The sequence below is a fragment of the Nematostella vectensis genome, chromosome 10, assembly GCF_932526225.1.
Source record: "Nematostella vectensis chromosome 10, jaNemVect1.1, whole genome shotgun sequence".
NCBI classification, from domain to species: Eukaryota; Metazoa; Cnidaria; class Anthozoa; order Actiniaria; family Edwardsiidae; genus Nematostella; species Nematostella vectensis.
The window spans coordinates 7,400,973-7,426,638 of record NC_064043.1 but is presented as its reverse complement, the minus strand read 5'-3'; the positions used below and the strand labels follow the sequence as shown (position 1 = coordinate 7,426,638).

Sequence of the window (25,666 nt, the reverse complement as noted above, 5' to 3'; positions counted from 1 at the left end):
TAACCCCGAACAGAATCTTTTTTGCGTTTCATTCATCAAGTTAAAATCCATAATATAAAAATGACGAGATACCCTCTCTCGTTTTGCTTTTCACTAAGCAAGTAGCGTCTCTAATGCAATTCCTATATATCATTCATTTGCTAGATACTAAAGCAGCGTCTAAAATGAAATTCCTATATTTCATTTATTTGCTAGTCACTAGAGTAGCGTCTCTAAAGTAATTTTTATATTTCATTCAGAGATAACATGCCAGGCCCTTGATGTCGCAAATGCGATTCCAAGGTCGGGCAAATGCGTCCCTGATGGGTCCTCGGCGTACGGCACCAACTGTACGATCACGTGTAGCATCGGGTACATACGCAAGGGGTCGGCATGGAGGGTCTGTCAGCAGGATAAGACATGGAGTGGGGAAGACACTGTCTGCGAAGGTAGGCATTAACATTGGCATGTTTGCGAAAGTATTAATTATGGCGTGTCGTGGCGTGTTAAACATGGAGCTAGTGGGGAAGACACTGTTAGCTAAGGTAGGCATTATATTAGATGTGTCTTGGCGTGTGATGTGGAATGGAGAAGACGCGTGTATTTGTGTCTTGGCGTATGAGATATTGAATGGGAAATACAGTTTGCGACGGTAAGCATCAATATTGGCGTGTATAAGACACTTGTTTTAAAGCTTTTACTTGGTATTTCCTGGCGTACAAGTAAGGCATGAAGAGGGAAGACAATGTTTGCGAAATTAGGCTTGTTATTGGTCTGATTGGCACATTTGTTATAAAGGACTACGAGCACGCGCTAGGGCGGAGGGGTGTTGCATCACTTGTGAGTACTAGTATGTCCTAGCGTGTATGTCCTAGCGTGTATGTCCTAGCGTGTATGTCCTAGTGTGTATGTCCTAGCGTGTATGTCCTAGTGTGTATGTCCTAGCGTGTATGTCCTAGTGTGCTAGTATATCCAAGCGTGTATGTCCTAGTGTGCTAGTATGTCCTAGCGTGTATGTCCTAGCGTGCTAGTATTTCCTAGCGTGCTAGTATTTCCTAGCGTGCTAGTATTTCCTAGCGTGCTAGTATGTCCTAGCGTGCTAGTATGTCCTAGCGTGTATGTCCTAGTGTGTATGTCCTAGCGTGTATGTCCTAGCGTGTATGTCCTAGCGTGTATGTCCTAGCGTGCTAGTATTTCCTAGCGTGCTAGTATGTCCTAGCGTGTATGCCCTAGCGTGTATGTCCTAGCGTGTATGTCCTAGCGTGTATGTCCTAGCGTGTATGTCCTAGTGTGCTAGTATGTCCTAGCGTGTATGTCCTAGCGTGCTAGTATTTCCTAGCGTATATGTCCTAGCGTGCTAGTATTTCCTAGCGTGCTAGTATTTCCTAGCGTGCTAGTATCTCCTAGCGTGTATGCCCTAGCGTGTATGTCCTAATAGCGTGTATGAACTAGTAGCGTGTATGCCCTAGCGTGTATGTCCTAATAGCGCGTATGAACTAGTAGCGTGTATGCCCTAGCGTGTATGTCCTAATAGCGCGTATGAACTAGTAGCGTGTATGCCCCAGCGTGTATGTCCTAATAGCGCGTATGAACTAGTAGCGTGTATGCCCTAGCGTGTATGTCCTAATAGCGCGTATGAACTAGTAGCGTGTATGCCCTAGCGTGTATGTCCTAATAGCGCGTATAAACTAGTAGCGTGTATGCCCCAGCGTGTATGTCCTAATAGCGCGTATGAACTAGTAGCGTGTATGCCCCAGCGTGTATGTCCTAATAGCGTGTGTGAACTAGTAGCGTGTATGCCCTAGCGTGTATGTCCTAATAGCGTGTATGAACTAGTAGCGTGTATGCCCTAGCGTGTATGTCCTAATAGCGCGTATGAACTAGTAGCGTGTATGCCCCAGCGTGTATGTCCTAATAGCGCGTATGAACTAGTAGCGTGCATGCCCTAGCGTGCATGTCCTAATAGCGTGTATGAACTAGTAGCGTGTATGCCCTAGCGTGTATGTCCTAATAGCGTGTATGAACTAGTAGCGTGTATGCCCCAGCGTGTATGTCCTAATAGCGTGTATGAACTAGTAGCGTGTATGCCCCAGCGTGTATGTCCTAATAGCGTCTATGAACTAGTAGCGTGTATGTCCTAGCGTGTATGTCCTAATAGCGTGTATGAACTAGTAGCGTGTATGTCCTAGCGTGTATGTCCTAATAGCGTGTATTGAACTAGTAGCGTGTATGCCCCAGCGTGTATGTCCTAATAGCGCGTATGAACTAGTAGCGTGTATGCCCTAGCGTGTATGTCCTAATAGCGCGTATGAACTAGTAGCGTGCATGCCCTAGCGTGCATGTCCTAATAGCGTGTATGAACTAGTAGCGTGTATGCCCCAGCGTGTATGTCCTAATAGCGTGTATGAACTAGTAGCGTGTATGCCCCAGCGTGTATGTCCTAATAGCGCGTATGAACTAGTAGCGTGTATGCCCTAGCGTGTATGTCCTAATAGCGTGTATGAACTAGTAGCGTGTATGCCCTAGCGTGTATGTCCTAATAGCGTGTATGAACTAGTAGCGTGTATGCCCCAGCGTGTATGTCCTAATAGCGCGTATGAACTAGTAGCGTGTATGTCATAATAGCGCGTATGAACTAGTAGCGTGTATGCCCTAGCGTGTATGTCCTAATAGCGCGTATGAACTAGTAGCGTGCATGCCCTAGCGTGCATGTCCTAATAGCGCGTATGAACTAGTAGCGTGCATGCCCTAGCGTGCATGTCCTAATAGCGTGTATGAACTAGTAGCGTGTATGCCCTAGCGTGTATGTCCTAATAGCGTGTATGAACTAGTAGCGTGTATGCCCTAGCGTGTATGTCCTAATAGCGCGTATGAACTAGTAGCGTGCATGCCCTAGCGTGCATGTCCTAATAGCGTGTATGAACTAGTAGCGTGTATGCCCTAGCGTGTATGTCCTAATAGCGTGTATGAACTAGTAGCGTGTATGAACTAGTAGCGTGTATGAACTAGTAGCGTGTATGAACTAGTAGCGTGTATGCCCTAGCGTGTATGTCCTAATAGCGCGTATGAACTAGTAGCGTGTTTGCCCTAGCGTGCAGAGACCACGCGGAGCGGGAGGAGGAGGTGGCGATAATCGTATAGACTTTTTTTTGTTATGTTGATAAAGAGTGATTATTAAATTATAAACGTAGAACCCGTCTATTTCTTCAGTTATTTCCAGCCTAACCTAACCTTACTTACACCTTATCAACTTAACCTACCTAAAATACTTTGCAAATTTCAGAAATCCGCTGCCCAATGCTTAACTCTATCTCACTGGCGCAAGTTAACCCGGCCACTTGCGTATCACGTGATCAGCGCTTCAGTACGGTGTGTCGGTTTGAGTGTCCAAGAGGATATGAAATGAAAAAGTCCAAGTTACGGACCTTATCACTGACATGCGGGCTTGATGGTCAATGGAATGGCAAACCTGAGACATGTGACGGTGAGTTAACCAATCAGCTCTCGCAAACTCACAAGAGGGACACTGCCTGTATCACACATGTGTAGTTCCAAAAGATTCTGAATAAATCTAGGAGGGGAAATGAATTGTTTCTTGACCACACTGAATAAACTAAGACAATACAGGATTTGTACTGGGATGTGTAAAACACTCTTAATTAAATGGTTGTTTTGTTGTTAATGGTTTTTTATTTCGGTTTGGGCGTCGTTTTAATTGTATACGATGGAGTTCTTGTTTTCGCTTTATTCGCAAAATAGGGCTACCTGGTTAATGTAAATCGATAAAGATTTACTCAGATGGACCAAGTCTAAGTCAAATCATAAAAGGGCTTATTCTATGGACTTTTAACAGATGTCGAAGCACCGGAAATCACGTGTCCACAGGACATGACTGTCAACAATGAACCCCAGATGAGCTATGCAGAGGTGACCTGGGACGAGCCAATCATCAAAGACAACTCCCAGGGAAACGATCCTAATGCTAAGATCGAAATCACGAAATCCCACACCTCCCCCAAAAAGTTTGAAATTGGCAAAAATCAGGTGGTCACGTATAGTGTTAAAGATGGCGCGAATCTGACAGCCAGCTGCAATTTTAGGGTCACTGTGCAAGGTGGGTAATAGCTGAAGAGAGAAGGGGAGGGTAAACATAGAAATGAAGGGGGGGAGGGTAAGTCAAGTCTAGGGTCACTATGTAAGGTGGGTTATACCTAAATGGAGTAGGGTATTGCATACTTAGAAATGAAAGGGGAGGGGGTAGGGATGATCAGCTGCAATTTTAGGGTCACTGTGCAACATGGGTAAAAATACCTTAAGGGAGAAGGTAAGAGCATACATAGGAATGAAGGGGGGTGGGAGAAATGCCCGCCTGCAAGTCTAGTGGGTAATACCTAAAGGGAGAAGGGTGGGGCATACATAGAAAGGAAGGGGGGGTTAACAACTGCAATTTCAGGGTAACTGTGCAGGATGGGGAAATAACTGAAGAGAGGGGGGGTTGAAGTGTGTTTGGCGGGGGGGGCATTCTGAGGCAACTTCATCGGTACCTTAAAAATCTTTTTTTGGGACGCTTGCGCCCTTGTCCTTACACGCCAATAGCCACCATTACTGCATTGAGCAGAAGTGCATTCTAATAGAACGAGAACCATCCCAACCTTCAGGGGGGGACAGCAAAAACTTGTTAACAAGGAGACCGAGTAGTCCTCTGGGGAAATCTAAGTTAGCTAGAGGTATCGAGAATGGTAGTAAAATGATTGAACAGAAGTTATATTCCCTTTACTTAGATACTGAGCCACCGACTCTCAAATCCTGCCCTGCTGACCAGACGCTGGACTTTAACCCACCCCCACTAAAACAAACGATGCGCGTCTTCTGGACCCCCCCGACTTATACCGATAACTCCAAGGTGCAGCCCAAGATAACTGGAAGCAGCGAATCATCGGACGAGTTTGCACTTGGGGAAAAGTTCGTGAACTATGAGGCGAAAGATGCCGCAGGCAATGTTAATAGGGAATGCGTTTTCAAGATTCACTTAAAAAGTACGTATTTTTTTGCTCTTTTTTTCTACATGGAAATAAGTTCTAATGTCTAATAACAAAGGGATTGAAGTATATAAATATTGTAAGTCTTGTTTTACACTTATTTAACTTATTCATGTTTTCCACCAAATCTTTGCAACGCGCCGAAGCTAGGGGAAAATTGTAAACAAGATGACGAAGAAGGCGAATTCAAATCAAATGGCATGCACATAACAAGAGAATCTTCCATAGCTTTAGATAAAATAATTTAAGAGCTTGTGAATTCTTGATGAAAGCACTGGTTATTTGAATATTTTCCCATGAAACCAAGACTTCAACTGTATTAATGCGTCCTTGGTGTCTCTGTCCAGCGGCAATGTGGAACTCGAAGCTGGAATTTTAAAAAAGTTGAAATCAATGCGAGCCCGCCTTAAAAAAAAGTTGCAAGCACGCTTGCATCAACAGTACTTAGAGCCTAGAAGCACTTATTATTATTTTCCGGAGTATACCATTTCTTGGCTCTCCATTGACCCTTGTTTAACATAACTTCAATTCCAGCCAAGGGATGCCCGAACTACCCTCCTCCCAAAAACGGTGCTTTGGCGTGTAACGCGTGGGGTGCAGGGAGCAAGTACTGTACAGTTAGCTGTACCGATACGAGAGACTTCGCGTTCAAACCTGCCATGGCCTACCTTTGCAGCAACGCCAATTGGCAAACGTATCCATATCCTGTACAAATGCCATGGCCTGACTGTTCTTGTATGTACTATGCCTAATCTTAACTTATCTGTATGCACACCCGTCCGGTTTGTCCGTCTATCTATCTGTATGTACACCCGTCCGGTTTGTCCGTCTATCTATCTGTATGTACACCCGTCCGGTTTGTCCGTCTATCTATTTGTATGTACACCCGTCCGGTTTGTCCGTCTATCTATCTGTATGTACACCCCTCCAGTTTGTCCGTCTATCTATCTGTATGTACACCCGTCCGGTTTGTCCGTGTATCTATCTGTATGTACACCCGTCCGGTTTTCCGTCTATCTATCTGTATGTACACCCGTCCGGTTTGTCCATCTATCTATTTGTCTTTTTGTCCGTCCATCCAACCGACCGAATGTTTGTCTCACCCTATGATATCTGTCTTATAGTGCGCTATTACCCTTACCCTATGATATCTGCGTTATAGTGCGCTATAATCCTTACCCTATGATATCTGTGTTATAGTACGCTATGATTCTAGTACCCTATGATATCTGAGTTATAGTACACTATAATCCTTACCCTATGATATCTGTGTTATAGTACGATATGACCCTTACCCTATGATATCTGTGTTATAGTACGCTATAACCCTTACCCTATGTTATCTGTGTTATAGTGCGCTATGACCCTTACCCTATGATATCTGTGTTATAGTACGCTATGACCCTAGTACCCTATGATATCTGTGTTATAGTGCGCTATGAACCTTACCCTATGATATCTGTGTTATAATACGCTATGACCCTTACCCTATGATATCTGTGTTATAGTGCGCTATGACCCTTACCCTATGATATCTGTGTTATAGTACGCTATGACCCTTACCCTATGATATCTGTGTTAAAGTGCGCTATGACCCTTACCCTATGATATCTGTGTTATAGTACGCTATGACCCTTACCCTATGATATCTGTGTTATAGTGCGCTATGACCCTTACCCTATGATATCTGTGTTATAGTACGCTATGACCCTTACCCTATGATATCTGTGTTATAGTACGCTATAATCCTTACCCTATGATATCTGTGTTATAGTACGCTATGATCCTAGTACCCTATGATATCTGTGTTATAGTGCGCTATGACCCTTACCCTATGATATCTGTGTTATAGTGCGCTATGACCCTTACCCTATGATATCTGTGTTATAGTACGCTATAATCCTTACCCTATGATATCTGTGTTATAGTACGCTATGATTCTAGTACCCTATGATATCTGAGTTATAGTGCGCTATGACCCTTACCCTATGATATCTGTGTTATAGTGCGCTATGACCCTTACCCTATGATATCTGTGTTATAGTGCGCTATGACCCTTACCCTATGATATCTTTGTTATAGTACGCTATGATCCGTCAGAAGCCTCTCAAAGGATGATGGCCCAGTTCTACTACTACTCCGGCGACTGTAACAGCGAAGAGGCTCAAGAACAGATCAAAACCAACTTCCTCAATCTGGCTAAGTTTGGTTTCATCCCTCCTTTCATATCTGACTGCACGGACTTCCATGTCAAGTGCACTGTGAAGAACGTCAATGTGTTTTGCGGTGAAACAGACAAAAGAAAGCGAAGACGACGATCTGCTGTGAAGGAAGTCTACATCAAGGTACTTTGACACCAGAAAGGATGAAAACGAGAACTTGTGGAAACTCGAATTGTTACATCGTTTTGTGGATGGAGAACCTTGCTTCGCTCTTGTGTCAAAAATCAATAGAAACATTGTCGGGTCCGCAAGTTTTCGCACGGTTGGGTCATGGTATAAGCATTTGATTTGATAAAAAACGTATATTGGATTGATTTTTAGAGGCAGATAGGAAAATATAGCGGAGTATAAGTGTTGGCGTACCAATAATACTCAAAAGCAGTTTAATGCTCTTGACTTCCAAATTTTCCTTAAACAACCTATTACTGTGTACGGTTACTAATAAAAACCAAAACATTCGATCTTTTAGGTTGACTTTGTTGGCGCGGCGACATCATCAGTGCCGAGGACTCTATCCCAGCTAGAGAATGTGATGGAAACTCAGACATCACCGCGGCTCGATAGTACCCTTAAGGCGGTGGACTGGTCTCCGCTACGCGCTAAGTAACCCTCATAACACATAGTGGCTCTCTAGTAGCGGCGGTCTTTTGTATTACATTAGTTTCTCAGCGTTTTAAGAAGACTGGACTTTGACGGGGGCATTATTGCGCCGTGCAGCACGGCGGCAGTATCCCTGTATTGCGCCATGCCGAACTTAATTATTTCAGACGTTGAACTTTTTATATGCCCTATCAAAATAATTCTGCTTGGCATGGAGCGGGAGGTATGAATCATGCCTACACGTGCTCTTCCTCTAGAGAGTGCCTGATTTGTAATTTTTGTTCTACAATAGGTGTGTGTGTGTGTGTGTGGGGGGGTGGGGGGGGGTTGAAGGGCAGTGACTCAAAGAGACTACAAGGAGATTCAATGAAAGAAAAGCCCTGCGGTGTAGTCCAGCAACTTATTGCCACTCTCTCGTAGCTCTGACCTGGAATTCAAGAAGTTCTCACTGACAAAGCCGGAAGGATACTGCTCTGCTGACGGTGCTGTTGTGGGAAAGTGCGACTCTTATGGTTCGGGGTGCCTGAACACCAATACCCAGTCACAATGCTCCTGTAACGGAGATTCTGGAAAAATCGAGAAATGCAGTAAGTACAATATTCATAAAGCTTTTTATGTGTGTGGTAAGGGTATCCCTGACACAAGGAACAGGTGTGTTGCAGATTTTTTATGACTGTATTTGTGTTGCAGGGTTCTGATTTTTTTTCTTTGATTCTTGGTAAAAAGCTAATTAAAACTCGATTTAACGGACCCTCTTGGGACCAGAAAAGTCTGCCCGTTATTTTGAGGTTATAAACTATTTGATTAAATTATCTGAAGCCTAAACTCTAAAGGCTCTAAAGGCATGCAGGGGCTTTCCGTTAATGGAGGTCGACATAAGAGTTCCAGGCGCATACCAAGGATTGGCTAGGATTGCGTAGTCATAGGTATGGATAAAGCATAGTATTTGAAGATTCCTTAATAAGAAATGACCCACTTTTTGCACCTCTGTGCACCCTGCGCACCCCCTGTGTACGCGCCTGGGTTTCACTGTTATTTCTTTTCAACTCCTGATTCTTACTTTTTTTTGCGATAGTTCGCTGCCCAGCAGGGACTTATTACGACTCGCTTCATGAGAAGTGTATGCGATGCAAGCCAGGGACGTACAGTAGCCACGAGGGCAGTCTAAAGTGCTACAGCTGCCCCGAAGGATCATGGACTCTTGGAGACGAGGCCAAGAACTTCACGTCATGTACAGGTGCGTGAACGTGTCCGCGAAAAGTGATCACAAAATTAGCCCCAACGTTCAACACTATTCACTATTTCTGTCATATTTCTTTAATATACGTAAACTGTTTCTATTGCAGAAAAGTGCAAGCCCGGTTACTACTCGTCGACTGGTCTGGCTCGTTGTACCATTTGCCCGCGAGGAGAATACGCATCGGGCCACATGAACAAGAAATGTACACCTTGTCCCCAGGGCACCACCTCAGTCCTCGCGGCCGCTACATCCAGAGAGGAGTGTGGAAGTGAGTAGAATGTTAATCTAGGTTTAATATTCATGAAAAAAATTCCTTTTCTGAAACCTACGCTTTTAATGTGCTTCCTTCATTTTCTAAACAAAATATCAAAATAATATAATTGGATGTTCTCTTTTCAAAGTGATGTGCGCCCCCGGTACTTACTCGAGCAGCGGCGTTGAGCCATGTTTGCCATGCCCAAAAGGCACATACCAGACAGCCATTGGACAGATGTCCTGCAGCGAGTGCCCTGGAACCAAGTCAACTCATGGTCCTGGAGCCGACTCGCACGACATGTGTTTAGGTAAAACTCAAGGAGAATCACTCTCTCTTGAATGAGTTCCCCCTGAAATCATAAACAACGGCCCCTTCAATTAAATATATATCTGCAATAAACGGAAATCAAACGAGACTCCATCTCATAAGATTTAAAACATTCTTTGTTCCAACATTATCCACTGTTCATATGATATGTTTTTTTTTAATGTTAAGGAAATAACCAGTAGGGGCGTGACTGTACCCCCAAATATTAGTTTCGTCTTTTTCATATTTGTTTCATCTCTCTTTCTTGTAATAAGATATCGATAATTGTGCTTCGAGCCCGTGCCAGAACGGAGGTCGCTGCGAAAGTCTGAAGGATGACTTCCGGTGCGCGTGTCCTGGAGGGTTCACCGGAAGACGATGTGAGACAGAGCAGGACGAGTGTCTGTCTGATCCGTGCTACCAGGGATCAACATGTATTGATAAGGTATTCTACTCAACCAGGGATTCAAAATAGCAACAAGACATTGGCAGTAATAATGTTTAACACAGCATTATTGACGTAACCCAACGGATCAAACAGGCATCTAACCGTTCTCTGTGTCTAAGGTCAATGGATACGAGTGCATATGCGCGGCTGGCTACTCCGGTCCAAACTGTGACGTCATTTCCGGTCTATGCAGCTCTAGCCGTTGCCAGAATGGTGCTAAATGTGTGGCCAAGCCTCCTTCGGGGGCCTGTGAATGCCCTGAAGGCTACGGCGGCCTGTTCTGTGAGAGGAAAATGGACTTCTGTGTATCCGCGCCCTGTAAAAATGGTGGACTCTGTCGCAGTCTTCAGGATAAATTTCAGTGCAACTGCAGGCCTGGTTTCTCAGGTATTCTATTTTGATGGATTGTGAAAGGATATATAGCTTTAGTTAAATAAATGTGATTATCAATTGTCTTATTGGCACAACAACTATCTAACTGTTACAACGATATCACTGCTTGATTCCTCAGGCGATCGCTGTGAAATAGACATCGATGATTGTGCCAAAAATCCATGTCTAAACAACGGCGCATGCGTTGACCAAGTCAACGGATATACCTGCACCTGCAAGGCTGGGTTCGCGGGCTCACGATGTGACCGCAATGTTGATAACTGTTACCCGAACCCTTGTGTTAATGGAGTTTGCAAGAATAAAGTGAATGGATACGAGTGTGCCTGCAATCCAGGATATTCTGGAAGCACATGTGCAACTAGTGAGTATCACAAATAGCCGTTTCAAGCAGGCCCGTACCCAGTGGGGGGGGGGGGGGGGGGTTTGCAGGGGTAACGTATGGATATTTTAGACTTGTACATACATACCTAGGGTAGGTCGTAAATACACTAGTACCTAGTGAGTACACACTCTATGGTTGCATAAAGACCAAACAGGTGATTATCACAGGTCGCTATCATCTTGCCCAACTCACTCATATAGATTATAAAGCTAAAGTTTATTTGATATTTCTCATCAACAGAGGTTTCTTCAGATTTTGACCTCCACTTCCCTCTTCGTGTGGTAACATCGTCATCTTCAACAAGCAATATCCCGGATTTGACAGTATTCACCATTGCCTTCTGGATGCGGACCACTGATAGAGAAAACCCCGGCACGCCTATCTCATATGCAACAACCGTAAATGGAGAGGTAGGGCTTGCAGAGACCGCGTTGCTTAGAGCTTCCCTCCTTACTACGGCCGTTGATGAAGACACAAAGCACAATAAACTCTGGACATTTGCCATATGATCTCTATGGCTGGGCACTGCTGCCCAGCCATAGGCGCCTGCTGGGTATTGTGTTGTTGACATGCACTCTTTTTTTATGAGAACGTCCAGCCTGACATATCACCAAGTTTTAAGAACATGCTAAGAACATACCGAGGCTCAGATAGCAAAAAATCTTTTTTAGTCCTGATGCGTTCTAAAATGCAGAAACAATTTTGCTCAAAGTAACAACCTTATTATTGCTATTGATTATTAGTGTACTTCTCTTCCTAAGAACTGTATACACTAAAATTTAAGAACATCGTTAAACCATATTCGGCCTTAAAATGTCCCAAAAGTAAGAACGGCCCAGCCTCAACTGAAAATTAGGTTCTCCTATAAAAAAGAGTGTAAAAGTATTGTAAATTAGAAAATATGGATTTAAGTTAACTAAAAATCTAACTGAACAAAAAAAAATGTAGTGATAACCTTTAAAACTTTTTCTTCTGTGCTGAAAATTAGGAATAAAACAGTGATGCCTTTGGATGTCTCTTTTTAAAATCACCAAATGTACCAAATTTATTTTCAGGTTATTGATAACGCCCTTGTATTACAAGATTACGGTGCTTTCACTCTCCATGTTAACAATAAGAAGCAATTCATCGGCGTCTCTGCCAACGATGGCCATTGGCACCACGTGGCGGTCACGTGGCAAAGCTTAGATGGCGCGTGGGCTTTTTACTTGGACGGCAAGAAAATGAAGAGGTTAGATAAAAGCAAGATAGACGTAGTCAGAAATCGCAACACTTGACTTTTATGCCTACGCAGTCCCCTTAACAAAGTCGCGCGGCTAGAAATAGCACAGGGGAACCTCGCAGCTCCCTCAATGACCATATTAGCAGTCTTTTGTCGTTAAAGGATTGCGATATCTTGACTTTTGATCTTATTTAAGAGTAGACATACTGTATCAGTCAATCTTGCTTTAGAAACGCTGTCGTTTTTCTAGCTCGCTCGGTCATTCCCTTATTAGGCACTACATACCATATTTGGGAGTCCGCTTCAATCATTTTTTCGCTTTTTTATCGCTCTAGAACTTTGCAAGTCGAGAATCGGCACGTAAACTTGCAGTAATTTGTGTTACTACGATTTTGCTGGCAGCCATCTTGGAAATGGTGCCTAGTCTCTAGCTATTCAGAATATCACAGGTCTCCCGCGCGCTCGCCCCAGGCTTTTTTAGACCATTTCGAAAAACGACATCCACTGATTGATATGTATTTAATAACAAATTTTGAAACAGGTTTCCAAGGTGGGCATTATTTTAACCCCGACGATTCCAATAAATATCACCTGTTTTGTCTTATTCTATGCACAACCCAAAATCTACAAATATTGATTTCTTTACAAACAGCTCATTTGGATTCCAGACCGGCGCGGTTATTAAAGGTGGAGGGGTCATGGTACTTGGACAAGAACAGGACACCGTCGGCGATGGTTTTAACGCTGAAGAGGCGTTCACGGGCGATATCAGTCAAATGAATGTTTGGAACACATTTCTCACTGATAAGGGCGCACAGAATTTAGTGCACAGCTGCCAGGCCTTTCAAGGCAACGTAAAAGCCTGGGGCGACTTCCGTGCGGAGCTTCAAGGGCTTTACGTCATCACACCGAAGTCATACGCATGTGACGGTCAGTAATGTCTTGCTGTTTTTGGTTATAATAATGGGCTGGTTATAATGGGTGGCAAACTCGCGCGCTCAACTTTGGCGGCAAAATGACAACAACACGTAGATTTTTCGGCTGCAACTTGTCTCGCAAAAAAATTGTTGCAGGTGCACGCGCCCTGTCACACGTGAAGTTTTTCCTGCGACTTGAAACAATTTGTTGCAGAAAGTAGAAGAGCTTTCAACTTTTCGTGCGACTTTGAGAAATGCAAAACAAGTTGCAAAGGGGGTGTCACACGCAAAAAATGCGCGTGCGACCTGCAACAATTTTTTTGCGAGACAGGTCGCAAGAGAAAAAACGTACGTGTGACAGGGCCTTTACTCAGGAAGCATTTTAGTTAAATGATTTTATTAATTTTTTTCGTCGCTCTCTGCTAGCAGCCATTTCTGTGCAAGAGTTTGCCACTCAAAAAGTCACGTAAATTCTAAATGCAAGTCGCAGATTCTGACCTAAATCCTTGCACGTTTTATTTGATAAGGAGACTCTGTTCTTTTTTATTTGAAAGCGGATATCGATACATTTTATTTCAAAAGGGGCTCGTACATTGTATATTCAAGAAGGGAATTATTTTGAATGGATAGACAACATGGTAAAGGGTAATTTTTGTCGTTGCTAACATTCCAGACCTTTTAGATTAATCCTTTGGTAACCGAGTACCTGATCCAAATTATTTCCAGCCTCCAGCAAAATACGCGGCTACCGAATGAACCACGAAGCACGCGTTTTATCTCGTCAGAAGACACTCTCGTCCCAGACTCCTGAGCAGTGTGCGGCTAGCTGCGAACAGGAAGTCACCTTTCCCTGTCGGTCATTTGAGTACAATCGCGCGAATAAAGATTGCCATCTTAGTAAAATGGTGGTTACTGAGTCTAGCGACATTGTCCCCACGTCCGGCATCGATGTCTACCAATCAGGTACGTGACAGTACGAATGCAGTACATACATAGTCAGGCTTGTAATCTACCCCTGTCACGCTAGTCGTGAACGAGTCATGTACTATATGACACATTAGTTTGTCTGTCCGATGTTTTATTGGTGCATCATGTAAGTCTTACGTTATACGGTCCTACGCTGGTTACTTAGTTACGCTAGTATATAAGTCACACACTATGAGACACACAGTTATGTGAATTTGTCTGATATCACTTAGCCAGCGTAACAAGCGCAAATGGTTAGGGAAATGAGGGATCCCGCTCGCCAGGGAGAAGGATGGAGCGAATACCTACAATCTGCTCCAAAACTTTTGATACCTCTACACCTTTTTTTTGGACCAATTAGAATACCAAAACGCATTACAAAAAAACCCCTCTGTCCTTGATATAATCACCCCTCCCCCCCCCCTGGTCCAATGTTGGTCTGATTGCAGGATGTCCACTCTCTAACATGGCCCACTTGGAATCTCAACATTAGAACGGGGGGGAGAGGGGAGATCTCGTATGTTGACAGGGTCTTGGCCGGCCGGATAGAAATTTTTTACTTCGTTTGCCAAATTTCAAAAGGTATCATGTATTTTTATCGCGGATTGTAGCGCGTACGTGCGTGCGCGCCTCGTCTCCTCTCTTCTTTTCCAACACTTTGGGCTTGCTTGCTACGCAGGCTAGACATCACTAGTTTGTCTTGTCAGTCTTACGTTACAGTTCACGCTTGTGAAAAGGTTACGCACAATAAGTAACGCGATTGGGTGGTCTCTATATTTTTTATCACTCACTAGTGATGGGTCCTGTCAGACTTATGTGACATTAAACCCTACACTCAATATGCAGTCGCGTTTTATTTTAGCCTTTTCCAGTCACGCATTGATAGCTTATCTCTATCACGCATTTTTCTATTTCGCGCAGTCTTTTAGTCACAGACTCAACAATCCCTTGACATTGCCTTCTTCGCAGCCATCATCTCAAATGCTTTTTTTCCTTTTTTAGTATTTTTATGAATTGGGGATCATGTGGCGAGTTGAACCGTAGCCGGATGAGGGGAGTAGGACAACAGAATTGATCCTATCTTTCCCTCTTACCCAGGCCCCTACTCTTTCTTGAACACGCCACAGGAAGCCCGAAATCGAAAAAACCTTTTCCCAAATCACTCGAGGCGCCTGCAGGAAGCTACCCTTGGCACACTAGTCATTTCTTTCATTTTCTCCTCAGATTGCGTTGACCCACTCGGCGTTGGTGCTAAGGGCATCAAAGACTCCGCCATGACTGCATCATCATCATTTAATCCAACCGCAGCTCCAGAATATGGGCGCTTACAGTCATCGCGTATCGCCGCTGTTGCAGGTTTAAAGGATAGTTATGGCGGCTGGCGTCCGTCATCTAGCAACAATCAGCAATTCTTACAAGTGAGTGAAAACTCCTTCACCAGCCTTATTTGTTTGTACCAGTATTAGTCTTTTTGTTTGTAAGACTAATAACATACAAATGCAAGAGGAGGGAGGAAGGCATTATTTATTGGGGGTGATTTTGCATTAGTTTCAAGTTGCCTCTTGTTTAGCTTTTCAATAATAATTTATGACAAAATCCAGATTTAGTGTCCGCGTATACTTAATAGGGGGGGGGGGGGGGTGAATAGGTTCGCGGATCGGCGGATTCAGCCTCGAAATGCTCACGGATTACGGATTTTGATGATTATTTCAGCGGATTGACGGATTTTGGAAATACGGCGGATCACGGATCTGTTGACAATTTGGGCACGGATTTCGGATTTTGACTGCTTTGACGGTCGAATTTCGAATTTTAAATGAATTTCAATCGATGCTATTGTTTATCTGTCAATCCATGCGGATCTAAAAATATCTGCGGATCCACGAATCGGCGGATTTACATACCCCTATTCACCTCCCCCCCCTTAATAGATGTATTGCTACTCATGGCTGAGATGAACAAGAGAAAAAAAATCAGGACATTAAAAACTGCGCGTGTCTGCAGACCGCAACTTTACAGATGAAAAAAAAATTGTTTCATTATTGTCGGCTTCTATTTATGTGGGCAAAGATGTCTGTCTGATCGCAATTTAAAGATAAAATCACATATTTGATTTTAAATTTATATAACAAGACGATTATCTGATTTATTCGTCTCGATTATCACGTGACTCTTCCCAGGTGGACTTGGGGGAGAAGACAAGGATGACAGGCGTGGCTACACAGGGAGCGGACGGCTCCTCACAATGGGTTACGTCATATAAGCTGGAGTACAGCGCTGATGGCAGCAAGTGGACCATGTATGCTAAGGTAGGCAGCGGCGGATCCAGGAGCTCGAAAAAAGGGGGGACCGAAGCAAGGGTTTCAAGAAAGGGGGGCCGGATTCAATGTTCTTCCATGTGTTTCCTTATATTTTTTGTTATTTTTTAAGCCCCCGATGCTTAATCGTGTCATTTTTGCTTAATCATTTCATTATTACGACGTAGGTATAGATGTCTAAAGGTGCAAAAAAAATTAAGCAAGTCTTGTGGATACTCAATAAGGCAAACAGTTTTGGAAGTTAACGGAGGGGGGAGAGGGAAGGGATGCATATATTGAAAGACGGGCGTCTTCCCCTACCCTACGCTTCTACTGGTAATATAACAGTTCACAGGGGGAAAATACTCAATTTACCTACAGAGCAAAAACGTACGAGCTCTGAATCAAGATTTAACTCGGACTGTAGGCGTTTCAAAACTCCCCTTGCCCTACTAATAACTAAATTTGAGCAAGGTGGGTAAGAGTTGGTGATTTTACTGTTTCTCGCAGGTGCTGACCGGAAACACCGACGACAAAACAATCGTACGGCAACAGGTCCAGTCTTTTTCGGCCAGATACGTCCGGTTTAGGCCCCAGGCCTGGAGCGGCGAGATTGCGATGCGTGTTGAGATCTATGGCTGCAAAGGTTATCATTTTTTGTTTGCACACACTCATCGAACCAAATTATAGGATAAGAGCAAGTTCCAAAAATCGTCACGAAAAAGTCGAATGCTTTTCCCTTTATGCAGAAAATAAAACATATCATACTCTTTAAAAGCTTGCAATCTAGATCCTGATATATAGATGTTGTGGCTAGGTTATTTCAGAATCTTGCTCTCTTTTGTCATACAGAAATAGCAACAGCATTCTAACAAAATTTGAATATTCTTACGTCTTTTTTTATTTCTTTTCTTTTCAGAATCGGTTCCTGTTGCTAAAGGTTAGTAAAAAAGAAATTTCTCGTATATTTGGTTCCGCGAGAAAAATAAATCCTACAATACCGGGATTCTTTACGAACATATTTTAATGATAGTATTTGATGATCGATCAGAATAAAACCATTTCTTGGTAATATTTTATATTATTCGCGGCATAGGTACATGTGTGTCGAATTCCTGTACTAATGGTGGAACGTGCGTGGATTTGCCAAACGAGTTCAAGTGTGTCTGCCCGAGTGGATATGAAGGCCGCAGATGTGAGCACGGTAAGGTCAATTGATTGCGTATCTCTCTGAGTGAATTTCTCGAATAAGAGCTGTCGCCAAATAATAAGCGCCTCTACTATTTAAGCGCCTCGCATAAGAGAAAAACCTATGGACGGTTTGCACCTCGCCTGAACGGATTGCTTATTTTGTTATGATTCTGGGAATATGTTTACACCCTGCACCCACCCTAATCTAGAGATTTTAAAAAAGCGCCTCCCCCGTATATGCGCGAAGTACATTCATTAAAGCAGCATAGTCACCAGTTTACTTCCGGAGATCCGACGGAAACCTCAACCGTTAAAAGACAAAAGAATCTATTAAAATCCGTGATATTAAACAGGTCATCCGCTCTAAATTATCAATCACATCCTCAAAGAAACTTCCAGTAAACACACTGCTTTCAATATTTTAAAATATTTTTCGCGTTTTTTGTTAAAAATCATCGGAGATTGTTACGTAATCGACCGGAAGTAAACTGGTGACAATGCGGCTTCAAGGAGGAAGTGTTTTTGTAGCACCTTTTCCATTTCAGCGTCTGGGTGTCCTTCCCCGAAATCTCCAACAAATGGCAAAATTGTGTCCAGCACGGGAAGTGGTCACGGAAGTAGCGTGACAGTCACGTGTAACGCAGGCTTCAAGCTGACCGGAGACGGTGTACGGACTTGTAACCACGGACGATGGACTGGAAACGACCCACAATGCGTCGGTAAGTCTCATTATCTAAAGGTCTTTTAGTACTATTAGTAATATTGTCATATTCATCTTCTTATATGTAAATAAATTATTTTATTACCATTGTCGTCATCACTAACAAGAGCAAAACAACATTGTCAGCATCATCAACAGTTCATCAACGGTTCTTTTATCATACTCAAGATAAATCCGTTTCCGGCAGATATTAACGAGTGCAACAGCGCCAGCAGTCCCTGTGCACAGCAGTGTACAAATACGGAGGGCAGTTTCACGTGTTCTTGCAACCCTGGGTACAACCTCGGCTCAGATGGTGTCACATGTAACGGTGCGTCAACACGGAGGCTATTGCGAACACGTAACGGGTGAACTGTAACACGTAGCGGGGGAAACTTAACAAGTAACGGGGGGAAACGTAAGCGTAACGGAGGAAAACGTAACGCGTAACGGAGGAAACGTAACAAGTAACGGGGGAATCGTTACACATAACGGTGGAAACGGAACATGTAACGAGGAAAATCTACACGTAATGGGGGAAACGTAACACGTAACGGGGAAAACGTAACACATAACGGAAGAAACTAAAACGAAACGGGAGAAACGTGACACATAACACGGGAAACAGAGCATTTAATGGGGAAAACGAAACATGTAATTTGGGAAACGTAGCACTTAACGAGGGTATCCGTTAAGGTTTACCTGCTGCAGTGAGACGAGGAGAGAGGAGGTTGATGATGTATGCTTTGCTTATTATATCCCCTTTTTTATATTCTTAGACGTGAATGAATGCTCGCTGACTGGTATCTGTAGTCACAAGTGTTACAACACTAAAGGGAGCTTCCGGTGCGAGTGTCCTGCGGGAATGGAGCTGGCAGCGGGCGGTCGATCATGCCAAGGTACAAAATCGAGCGACGTGCTTTTTAATTTTTATTATGATATTCTTCCCATGCAATATGCTTTAAATGCTCCCTCGCCCAACAGATGATTAAGATCAGAATAAGTCGTCCTCCGTCCTCTCTGCCGCGCAAATAAGGGTAGATGATAATTCGGACTAGGCACGAGAAATGATGTATCTGACATTTTTCTAAAATGGCCTGCAGGGGGAAATTGAGTATGTCAAGTTTCTGTTTTTTTTTCCACTAATATATGGAAACATTGAGGGATCTCATTGCACAAATTTGTTATTTGTTATCAATGATATAGACAAAGATGAGTGTGCAATCCAGAATGGTGGTTGCGAACACGCATGCGCCAACGGCTATCTCCGCAGTACATGTCAGTGCAGGGGCGGTTACAACCTTGAGTCCGATATAAGGAGTTGCGCAGGTGAGCCGTGAAGGTCAGCGGTCTACATAGTTAAATCATAAGTAGATGGATCTAATAGTTTCGCAGTTTTACAGTTCGTGGCTAAGGAAACGGTTTCATATTGTTCTCGAAACAGGGAAAGCAAATTGAAAAAGTACTTTGACCCTGCTATTAAAAATTAAATTTTAACAAATCATCTCTCTTATTCACTAAGAAATCCACTGTCCGGTAACGACGCCTCCTACTGGTGGAAAAGAAACCATCCATGGTGCTCGTATCCTTGGTAACGTCCTGTCAATCACGTGTAACCCTGGTTACCGATTGGTGGGTCCATCCACTCGGACGTGTCAAGCGGACGGCAAATGGTCAGGATCCCAGCCTCGATGCGAAGGTAGCATGATCAGGACAGTAATTCTCCTTACTAAAATGGCAGTAATTTTTTAATAAGGTGTAGAGAAACTACTCTTTTTCTAAAGCAATCACACCGTATTTATAATGCCGCTTTCAAATCCATGAGATTTTGTATGGGTCGAGAGTATTCCGAGAGGCATTATTAGGGTAGGATGTACAAGGTGATGTTCAAGTATTCTATTTTTGTCGTGGCCCTAACAACAATCATCTCTCGAGAACTTTCACGGCGAGATGGAAAAGAAAATGAAAATGAATAAGAATTCTAATAGAACTCCATTGAATGGAAGAAGAGTTGCATTATCCCTTTAATTTGAGTGGAAGAGCTGTATCGATCCCTTTAATTAGAATAAAAGAATGAAAAGAATGCATTATCCCTTTAATTTGAATGGAAGAAGTTGATGTTCCCTTTTATTCGAATAGAAGAGTTGCATAATCCCTTCAATTTGAATAGTAACTTGATCTCTCTTCCCAGCCGTACAATGCGTGGATATTGGAACGATCAAAAAAGGCGCGCGCACGCTCACCGCTGGACATTCCTATGGCAGTCGTGCGCAGTTCTCGTGCATTTCTGGGTATGCTCTTGAGGGTGTGGCTCAGCGTTCGTGTCAGCAGGATGGGACGTGGACAGGGGTGCAGCCGCGATGTGTCCGTGAGTATCTAGAGTAAAAGAAGAGGATGAGGTGCAATGCGCAGGAGTGTGTCTTAGGGAGGGGTTGGGGGGTGAATAAAGAGCAAGGAAAAAACGAATGAGGAACTGGGTGGTGGTGAAAATCCATATATCCCAAATTTACAAGAAAGAGTAAAATGCAATAGTGAACGTAAAATGTGATTTCTCTGATGTTTTTCTCTGCCGCTTTCCCTCTCCGGGACGAAAGACCACGCTCAAATCATTGCATTTGTATTAGGCGCCGACTGTCCCGCCCTGAATGCTCCCGTCAACGGCAAAATTGAAGGAAACCGCCGTGAAGTGGGAAGCACTGTTAGGGTTTCCTGTGCTACGGGATATCGCGTGAAGCCTGAAGATGGCGCCTTCCGAACGTGCGGGTCAGACAAGAGGTGGACTGGAAGCGACCCTACTTGCATACGTGAGTGGACAGTGTATATCACGTGCTCAGTCTACAGTGTCACGTGCTCAGTCTACAGTGCTCTGACTACAAAAGAGTAAAGCGTTTCCCCGGTCGTCTAATAACGTTGACCCGATATTTTTTTAAAGTTTTGTTTTGAATATTAAAAATATGAAAATAATTGCTATCCCTGCGTACTTTGGCACTCTAATAACAGAATTATTCAGTTGTTATTTTCGGGCTGTAGCATGCCTCGAAATATTGGGGGAGGGGGGGGGGGGCACATGCCCCCAGTGCTCCACCTCCTGCTACGGCCCTGCAAGTATTGCAGTGGTTTTGGCTAGTTACCGAAAATAGCCTCTCTTATGAGTCAGTGTCACTAAATATGGTACACAAACCAGTATCACAAGCGTTTTACTTCTCTTTCAATATAGGTTAATGGAGAAAAGCTAGACCCGGCATGCTTTGGCTTATTACCATTTTAAAGACAGGTTAATACACCTCTAAAAAATCCCAAGCTAAACTGACCCGTATTTCGCGCATGGGTGTTTAAAAAGCGAAGTCCGTGACACTAAGCTATCGTGGCTATCATTCGCCATCTAAGTTTCACCGTCTCTTTTCTAATGTCGAATTTCACTGTTTCAGTGGTGGATTGCGGAGATCCTGGCACGCCATTTGCCGGATCACTTATTGGCTCCACCTTTACCTACAACTCCGTGGTCAGGTACCAGTGTCGCGTGAAACACCATCTGGAAGGGGACGCAAGCAGAAAATGCGGGGCGGACGGAAAATGGACAGGCAAACTACCCACGTGCCTAGGTAGGTCAGCGGTTTGCCGTACTCGAGCACGTGCTCTGCGGGGCGGACGGCAAATGGACAGGGAAGCTATCCACGTGTCTAGGTAGTTCAGCGGTTTGCCGCACTCGAGCACGTGCTCTGAGGAGCGGTCAGCAGATGGAAAGAAAGATTACCCACGTGTCAAAGTATAGGTCAACAATTCGTCGCACTTGATCCCGTAGTATTTAGGTAGATGGGAGAGGGACAAATTTTGCCCACGTGTAAAGATAGGTCAGCGGCTTAGCACACTTGATCACGTAGTATTTAGGGAGATGGGAGAGGGAAACATCATGCCCACGTGTAAATATAGGTCAGCGGTTTAGCGCACTTGATCACGTAGTATTTAGGGGGATGGGAGAGGGAAACATCATGCCCACGTGTAAAGATAGATCAGCGGTTTAGCGCACTTGATCACGTAGTATTTAGGGAGATGGGAGAGGGAAACATCATGCTCACGTGTCTAGGTCACAGGTAGCCCAGGCTCTCTATTTGTCGCTAATGATATTTACGGTCAACATAGGCGAAAAACATAATATTTACTTTTTGCGTGTTCTTTGGCCATATTAAAAGCGACTTTTTCAAGATTCATCACGATTTGAACTTTTACCAGATCTGGTAAAATTTCAAATCTTGAAAAAGTCGCTTTTAATACGGCCAGAGAAGTCGCAAAAGGTAAACATGAACACAACACTAGACTAAACACGTTTTTCAACAAGTTTTTTTAAATTTATCACTCATTTTGTTTTTCGCCCTATGTTTACCGTATCATTATGGACAAATAAAGAGCTTGGGCTACCTGTAGATAGGTAGGGTGTTTTGTTACACCAAAGCAATCAATGTGTAAGGGAAAAATAACTCACATGTCTTAATGTATTTATATTTGAGAGCGCTCCTGTGGTGAGCCTGGTACACCCCTCCATGGCAACAAGGTCGGTACAAACCATACTTACGGCGCGTCAGTCAAGTTCGTCTGTAACCAAGGTTACCAGCTACAGGGAGTTAATATCAGGACATGCGAGGAATCCACCGGGAAGTGGACTGGGTCCCAACCAACGTGTAAAAGTAAGTGACAGTGCTGAAGAACGCAAGACTAGATTTTGTATTGCTCCGGTAAAAAATGCTATTTCGCTTTAAAATGGCGGCGTTTTACTGGCAAACTGTCCTAATTTTTGCTTTTGATCAGTAACCCCCCGATGCAATGTAACGGCAAGACATTAGAAAATCAACACTTCGTATTAACTACCCGCTGTCTATCTCTCTTTCAGTCCGTGACTGCGGTGATCCAGGAGCCATTGTCAATGGTTTCCGTATCGGTCACGTGTTCACGTATGGCTCAAGCGTGACCTATGATTGTAACCCCGGCTTCAAGCTGCAGGGAAGCATCACCAGGCAGTGCCAGGCTGATGGCACTTGGACAGGGAGCACTGCTTCTTGCACAGGTAATGATGGCCATGAAGATGGTCATGATGATGGTGATGGTGATGATGGTGATGCTGATGGTGATGGTAATGATCATGGCGATGATGATGGTTTTCATGATGGCGATGATGGCTGTTGTTATGATGATGATGGTTTTGGTGATGGCGATGATGTTGATGGTGGTGACGATGACGGAAGTGTTGATTATGATGGCAGTTATCAATGGTGGTAGTGCTGATTATGATGGTGGTGATCTTAATTGTGATGATTATGATAGTGGTGATGATGATGGATGTGATAATGATGGTGATGATGGTTGTGATGATTGTGGTGAATATGATGGCGGTAATGTTGATGGTTGTTATGTGATGGTGAAACTGGTGATTATGATAGTGGTTATCGATGCTGGTGCTGAATGATGGCCGCAATAATCGTCATGGGAATGGTGACGATGACGTTGACAATGACGTATGTGATGTTAATGATGAAAATGCTCATGACGGTGGTGAATCTTGGTGTTGTTGATAACTATGATTGCGAAGATGGTAACGATAGCGATGATGAATACCTTAATTTTTTTAGTTATCAAACTGGGCAGACTAAATTGGATTTGTTCTAATATAACTATCAACGATCATTAGCAAAACAGGGGCGGATACAGAGGAGGTGGATTGGGTGGATATCCAACCCCTTCTCGAGCAAAAAAAAAAACATTGAAAAGTCACTTTGTTTGAAGAAATTATCACCCGATATTTTAAAATCCTGGACCCACCCCTGCAATGCTTTCAGACTAATCTTAGTAATTATATTATAATTATATTTGCCTTCTTAAGCATCCAATTGCGGTCAAGTCGTGACAGGTCCATTCGGGACTATACAGTCTACAAACTTCCCTAACAACTATGAGAACAACGAGTACTGTACGTGGGAAATCCGAGTGCCTACTGGTAAGAAAGTACGACTGGACTTCACCGAGCTACGCACAGAGGAGGGCAAGGACCTGGTGATTATCTACGACACGGGTGAGTACGTGCACTAGTGATGGTAATGTTGATGAGAGGTTTGGGAATGACGATTGTTAATATTCAAATGATGTTCATAATGCTTGCTAAAGCAAGGATGATGACAATGATGGTGACGATGATGATGACAATTATAATGATGACGATTATGGTGATGATGAAAATGATGATGACGAAAAGGATAACGAGGATGGGATGATAAAAAGGATGATTATGATGATGATGACGATGGCGATTACGACGATTATGATGATGATAATTATAATCATGCTTCAAAAACAGGAATATAGATCCAGAGGTGCTTTCCATGCCTTTCTACACAAGTGTAATTCAGCATTCCTGCTGCAAGGAGGGCCAAGAGCTTGAAAAACCAAACGTTTTAATTTTACAACTTGTCGTAATTGAATGCCACAGGAAAAACCGATCCCATCATTGCGTTCAGCGGTCTCGTTCACAAACCACGTGCTTTGACGTCATCGGGCAACACAATGCGGGTGAGATTCATATCAAACGGCGAAAACGTCAACAATGGCTTCAAGCTCAAATACTCACAGACCGGTAAGTATTGCGGGCTCAGCTATTCGCTTTTCCTTGCACTTTTACTTTCATATGGCCTTTTTTGTTGGTGGTTCAAAAGCCCACCCAGGTACGAAATATATATTATTGCATATTTTAATACTGCTAAAAAAGTAGTTCAAGGAACCGTTTTCATTGAATGATACAACAAAGCAGAGCACTAATACATGGTTACTTTTGAAGTTCAATGGAATTTCTTTTCGCTATTCATTTTTTAGTAAAACTGTCTTCATCGTGTTCTTATTTAATGCGCATGTCTTTTCTCAGATTGCGGCGGGATGCTGACCACACGTACCGGCGGCTTCACATCTCCCAACTTCCCCCAGCAGTACCCAGACAGTGCCTCTTGTATCTGGCTTATCCACATGCCTAACACACAAATCTCACTTCAAACCCCTGAATTCAGCACAGAGAACGCCTACGATAGACTGGAGATAGCCCATGGACCCTGGGTAACCTCGCCTCTGGAGATCGCCTGGTCTGGCCCGAGCCCGGTCAGCGGTGATGTGGTCACTAAGGATTACATGTGGGTTCATTTCTATAGCAACTCGAGGAATGATCGTTTTTACAAGGGTTTCCGCGCCACGTACAAACCCTACGACCCGTATGCTAATCGCAGATAGTGAGAATGACATTTAATTGTGTAAAACAATAAAAAATCTTTAGTTGAGCAACAAGTGCTTGTTTCATGAGAGGGCGATATTTAGGCTTTAGTTCCAATACCCTTTTAAAAAGGAATGAAATAAAATTTAAGTACTCAATCCATTCTATAGTACTCACGTTTATAGCCTGCAATGCAGGTGTTTAGCCGGTGTTTTTATAGAAAAACCGGCCTCAAGCGATTCGTGGCCGCCATCTTGGATTTTGAGCA

At 43.5% G+C, this 25,666-nt stretch overlaps 1 protein-coding gene across 1 annotated transcript in view; it reads left to right on the top strand.

Moving 5' to 3' along the window:
- Positions 1-25,560, top strand: part of LOC5521914 (sushi, von Willebrand factor type A, EGF and pentraxin domain-containing protein 1) — a 28,825-nt gene extending 3,265 nt beyond the window's left edge. The window contains exons 5-40 of the mRNA XM_032367102.2: positions 240-428; positions 3,263-3,463; positions 3,833-4,093; positions 4,761-5,015; positions 5,553-5,753; positions 7,101-7,363; positions 7,710-7,843; positions 8,261-8,427; positions 8,916-9,077; positions 9,187-9,348; positions 9,482-9,643; positions 9,918-10,087; positions 10,210-10,477; positions 10,602-10,844; positions 11,106-11,275; positions 11,921-12,096; positions 12,740-13,017; positions 13,731-13,967; positions 15,195-15,388; positions 16,151-16,279; positions 16,778-16,913; positions 17,187-17,207; positions 17,364-17,471; positions 18,004-18,177; positions 18,367-18,489; positions 18,938-19,057; positions 19,365-19,487; positions 19,681-19,857; positions 20,350-20,526; positions 20,783-20,962; positions 21,587-21,760; positions 22,664-22,840; positions 23,044-23,217; positions 24,031-24,219; positions 24,634-24,777; positions 25,063-25,560. Coding sequence (XP_032222993.2) covers positions 240-428; positions 3,263-3,463; positions 3,833-4,093; positions 4,761-5,015; positions 5,553-5,753; positions 7,101-7,363; positions 7,710-7,843; positions 8,261-8,427; positions 8,916-9,077; positions 9,187-9,348; positions 9,482-9,643; positions 9,918-10,087; positions 10,210-10,477; positions 10,602-10,844; positions 11,106-11,275; positions 11,921-12,096; positions 12,740-13,017; positions 13,731-13,967; positions 15,195-15,388; positions 16,151-16,279; positions 16,778-16,913; positions 17,187-17,207; positions 17,364-17,471; positions 18,004-18,177; positions 18,367-18,489; positions 18,938-19,057; positions 19,365-19,487; positions 19,681-19,857; positions 20,350-20,526; positions 20,783-20,962; positions 21,587-21,760; positions 22,664-22,840; positions 23,044-23,217; positions 24,031-24,219; positions 24,634-24,777; positions 25,063-25,418 — 6,575 coding nt within the window. The 3' untranslated portion in view covers positions 25,419-25,560. The remainder of the gene's footprint in view (positions 1-239; positions 429-3,262; positions 3,464-3,832; positions 4,094-4,760; positions 5,016-5,552; positions 5,754-7,100; positions 7,364-7,709; positions 7,844-8,260; positions 8,428-8,915; positions 9,078-9,186; positions 9,349-9,481; positions 9,644-9,917; positions 10,088-10,209; positions 10,478-10,601; positions 10,845-11,105; positions 11,276-11,920; positions 12,097-12,739; positions 13,018-13,730; positions 13,968-15,194; positions 15,389-16,150; positions 16,280-16,777; positions 16,914-17,186; positions 17,208-17,363; positions 17,472-18,003; positions 18,178-18,366; positions 18,490-18,937; positions 19,058-19,364; positions 19,488-19,680; positions 19,858-20,349; positions 20,527-20,782; positions 20,963-21,586; positions 21,761-22,663; positions 22,841-23,043; positions 23,218-24,030; positions 24,220-24,633; positions 24,778-25,062) is intronic.
- The last annotated feature ends 106 nt before the right edge of the window (positions 25,561-25,666 follow it).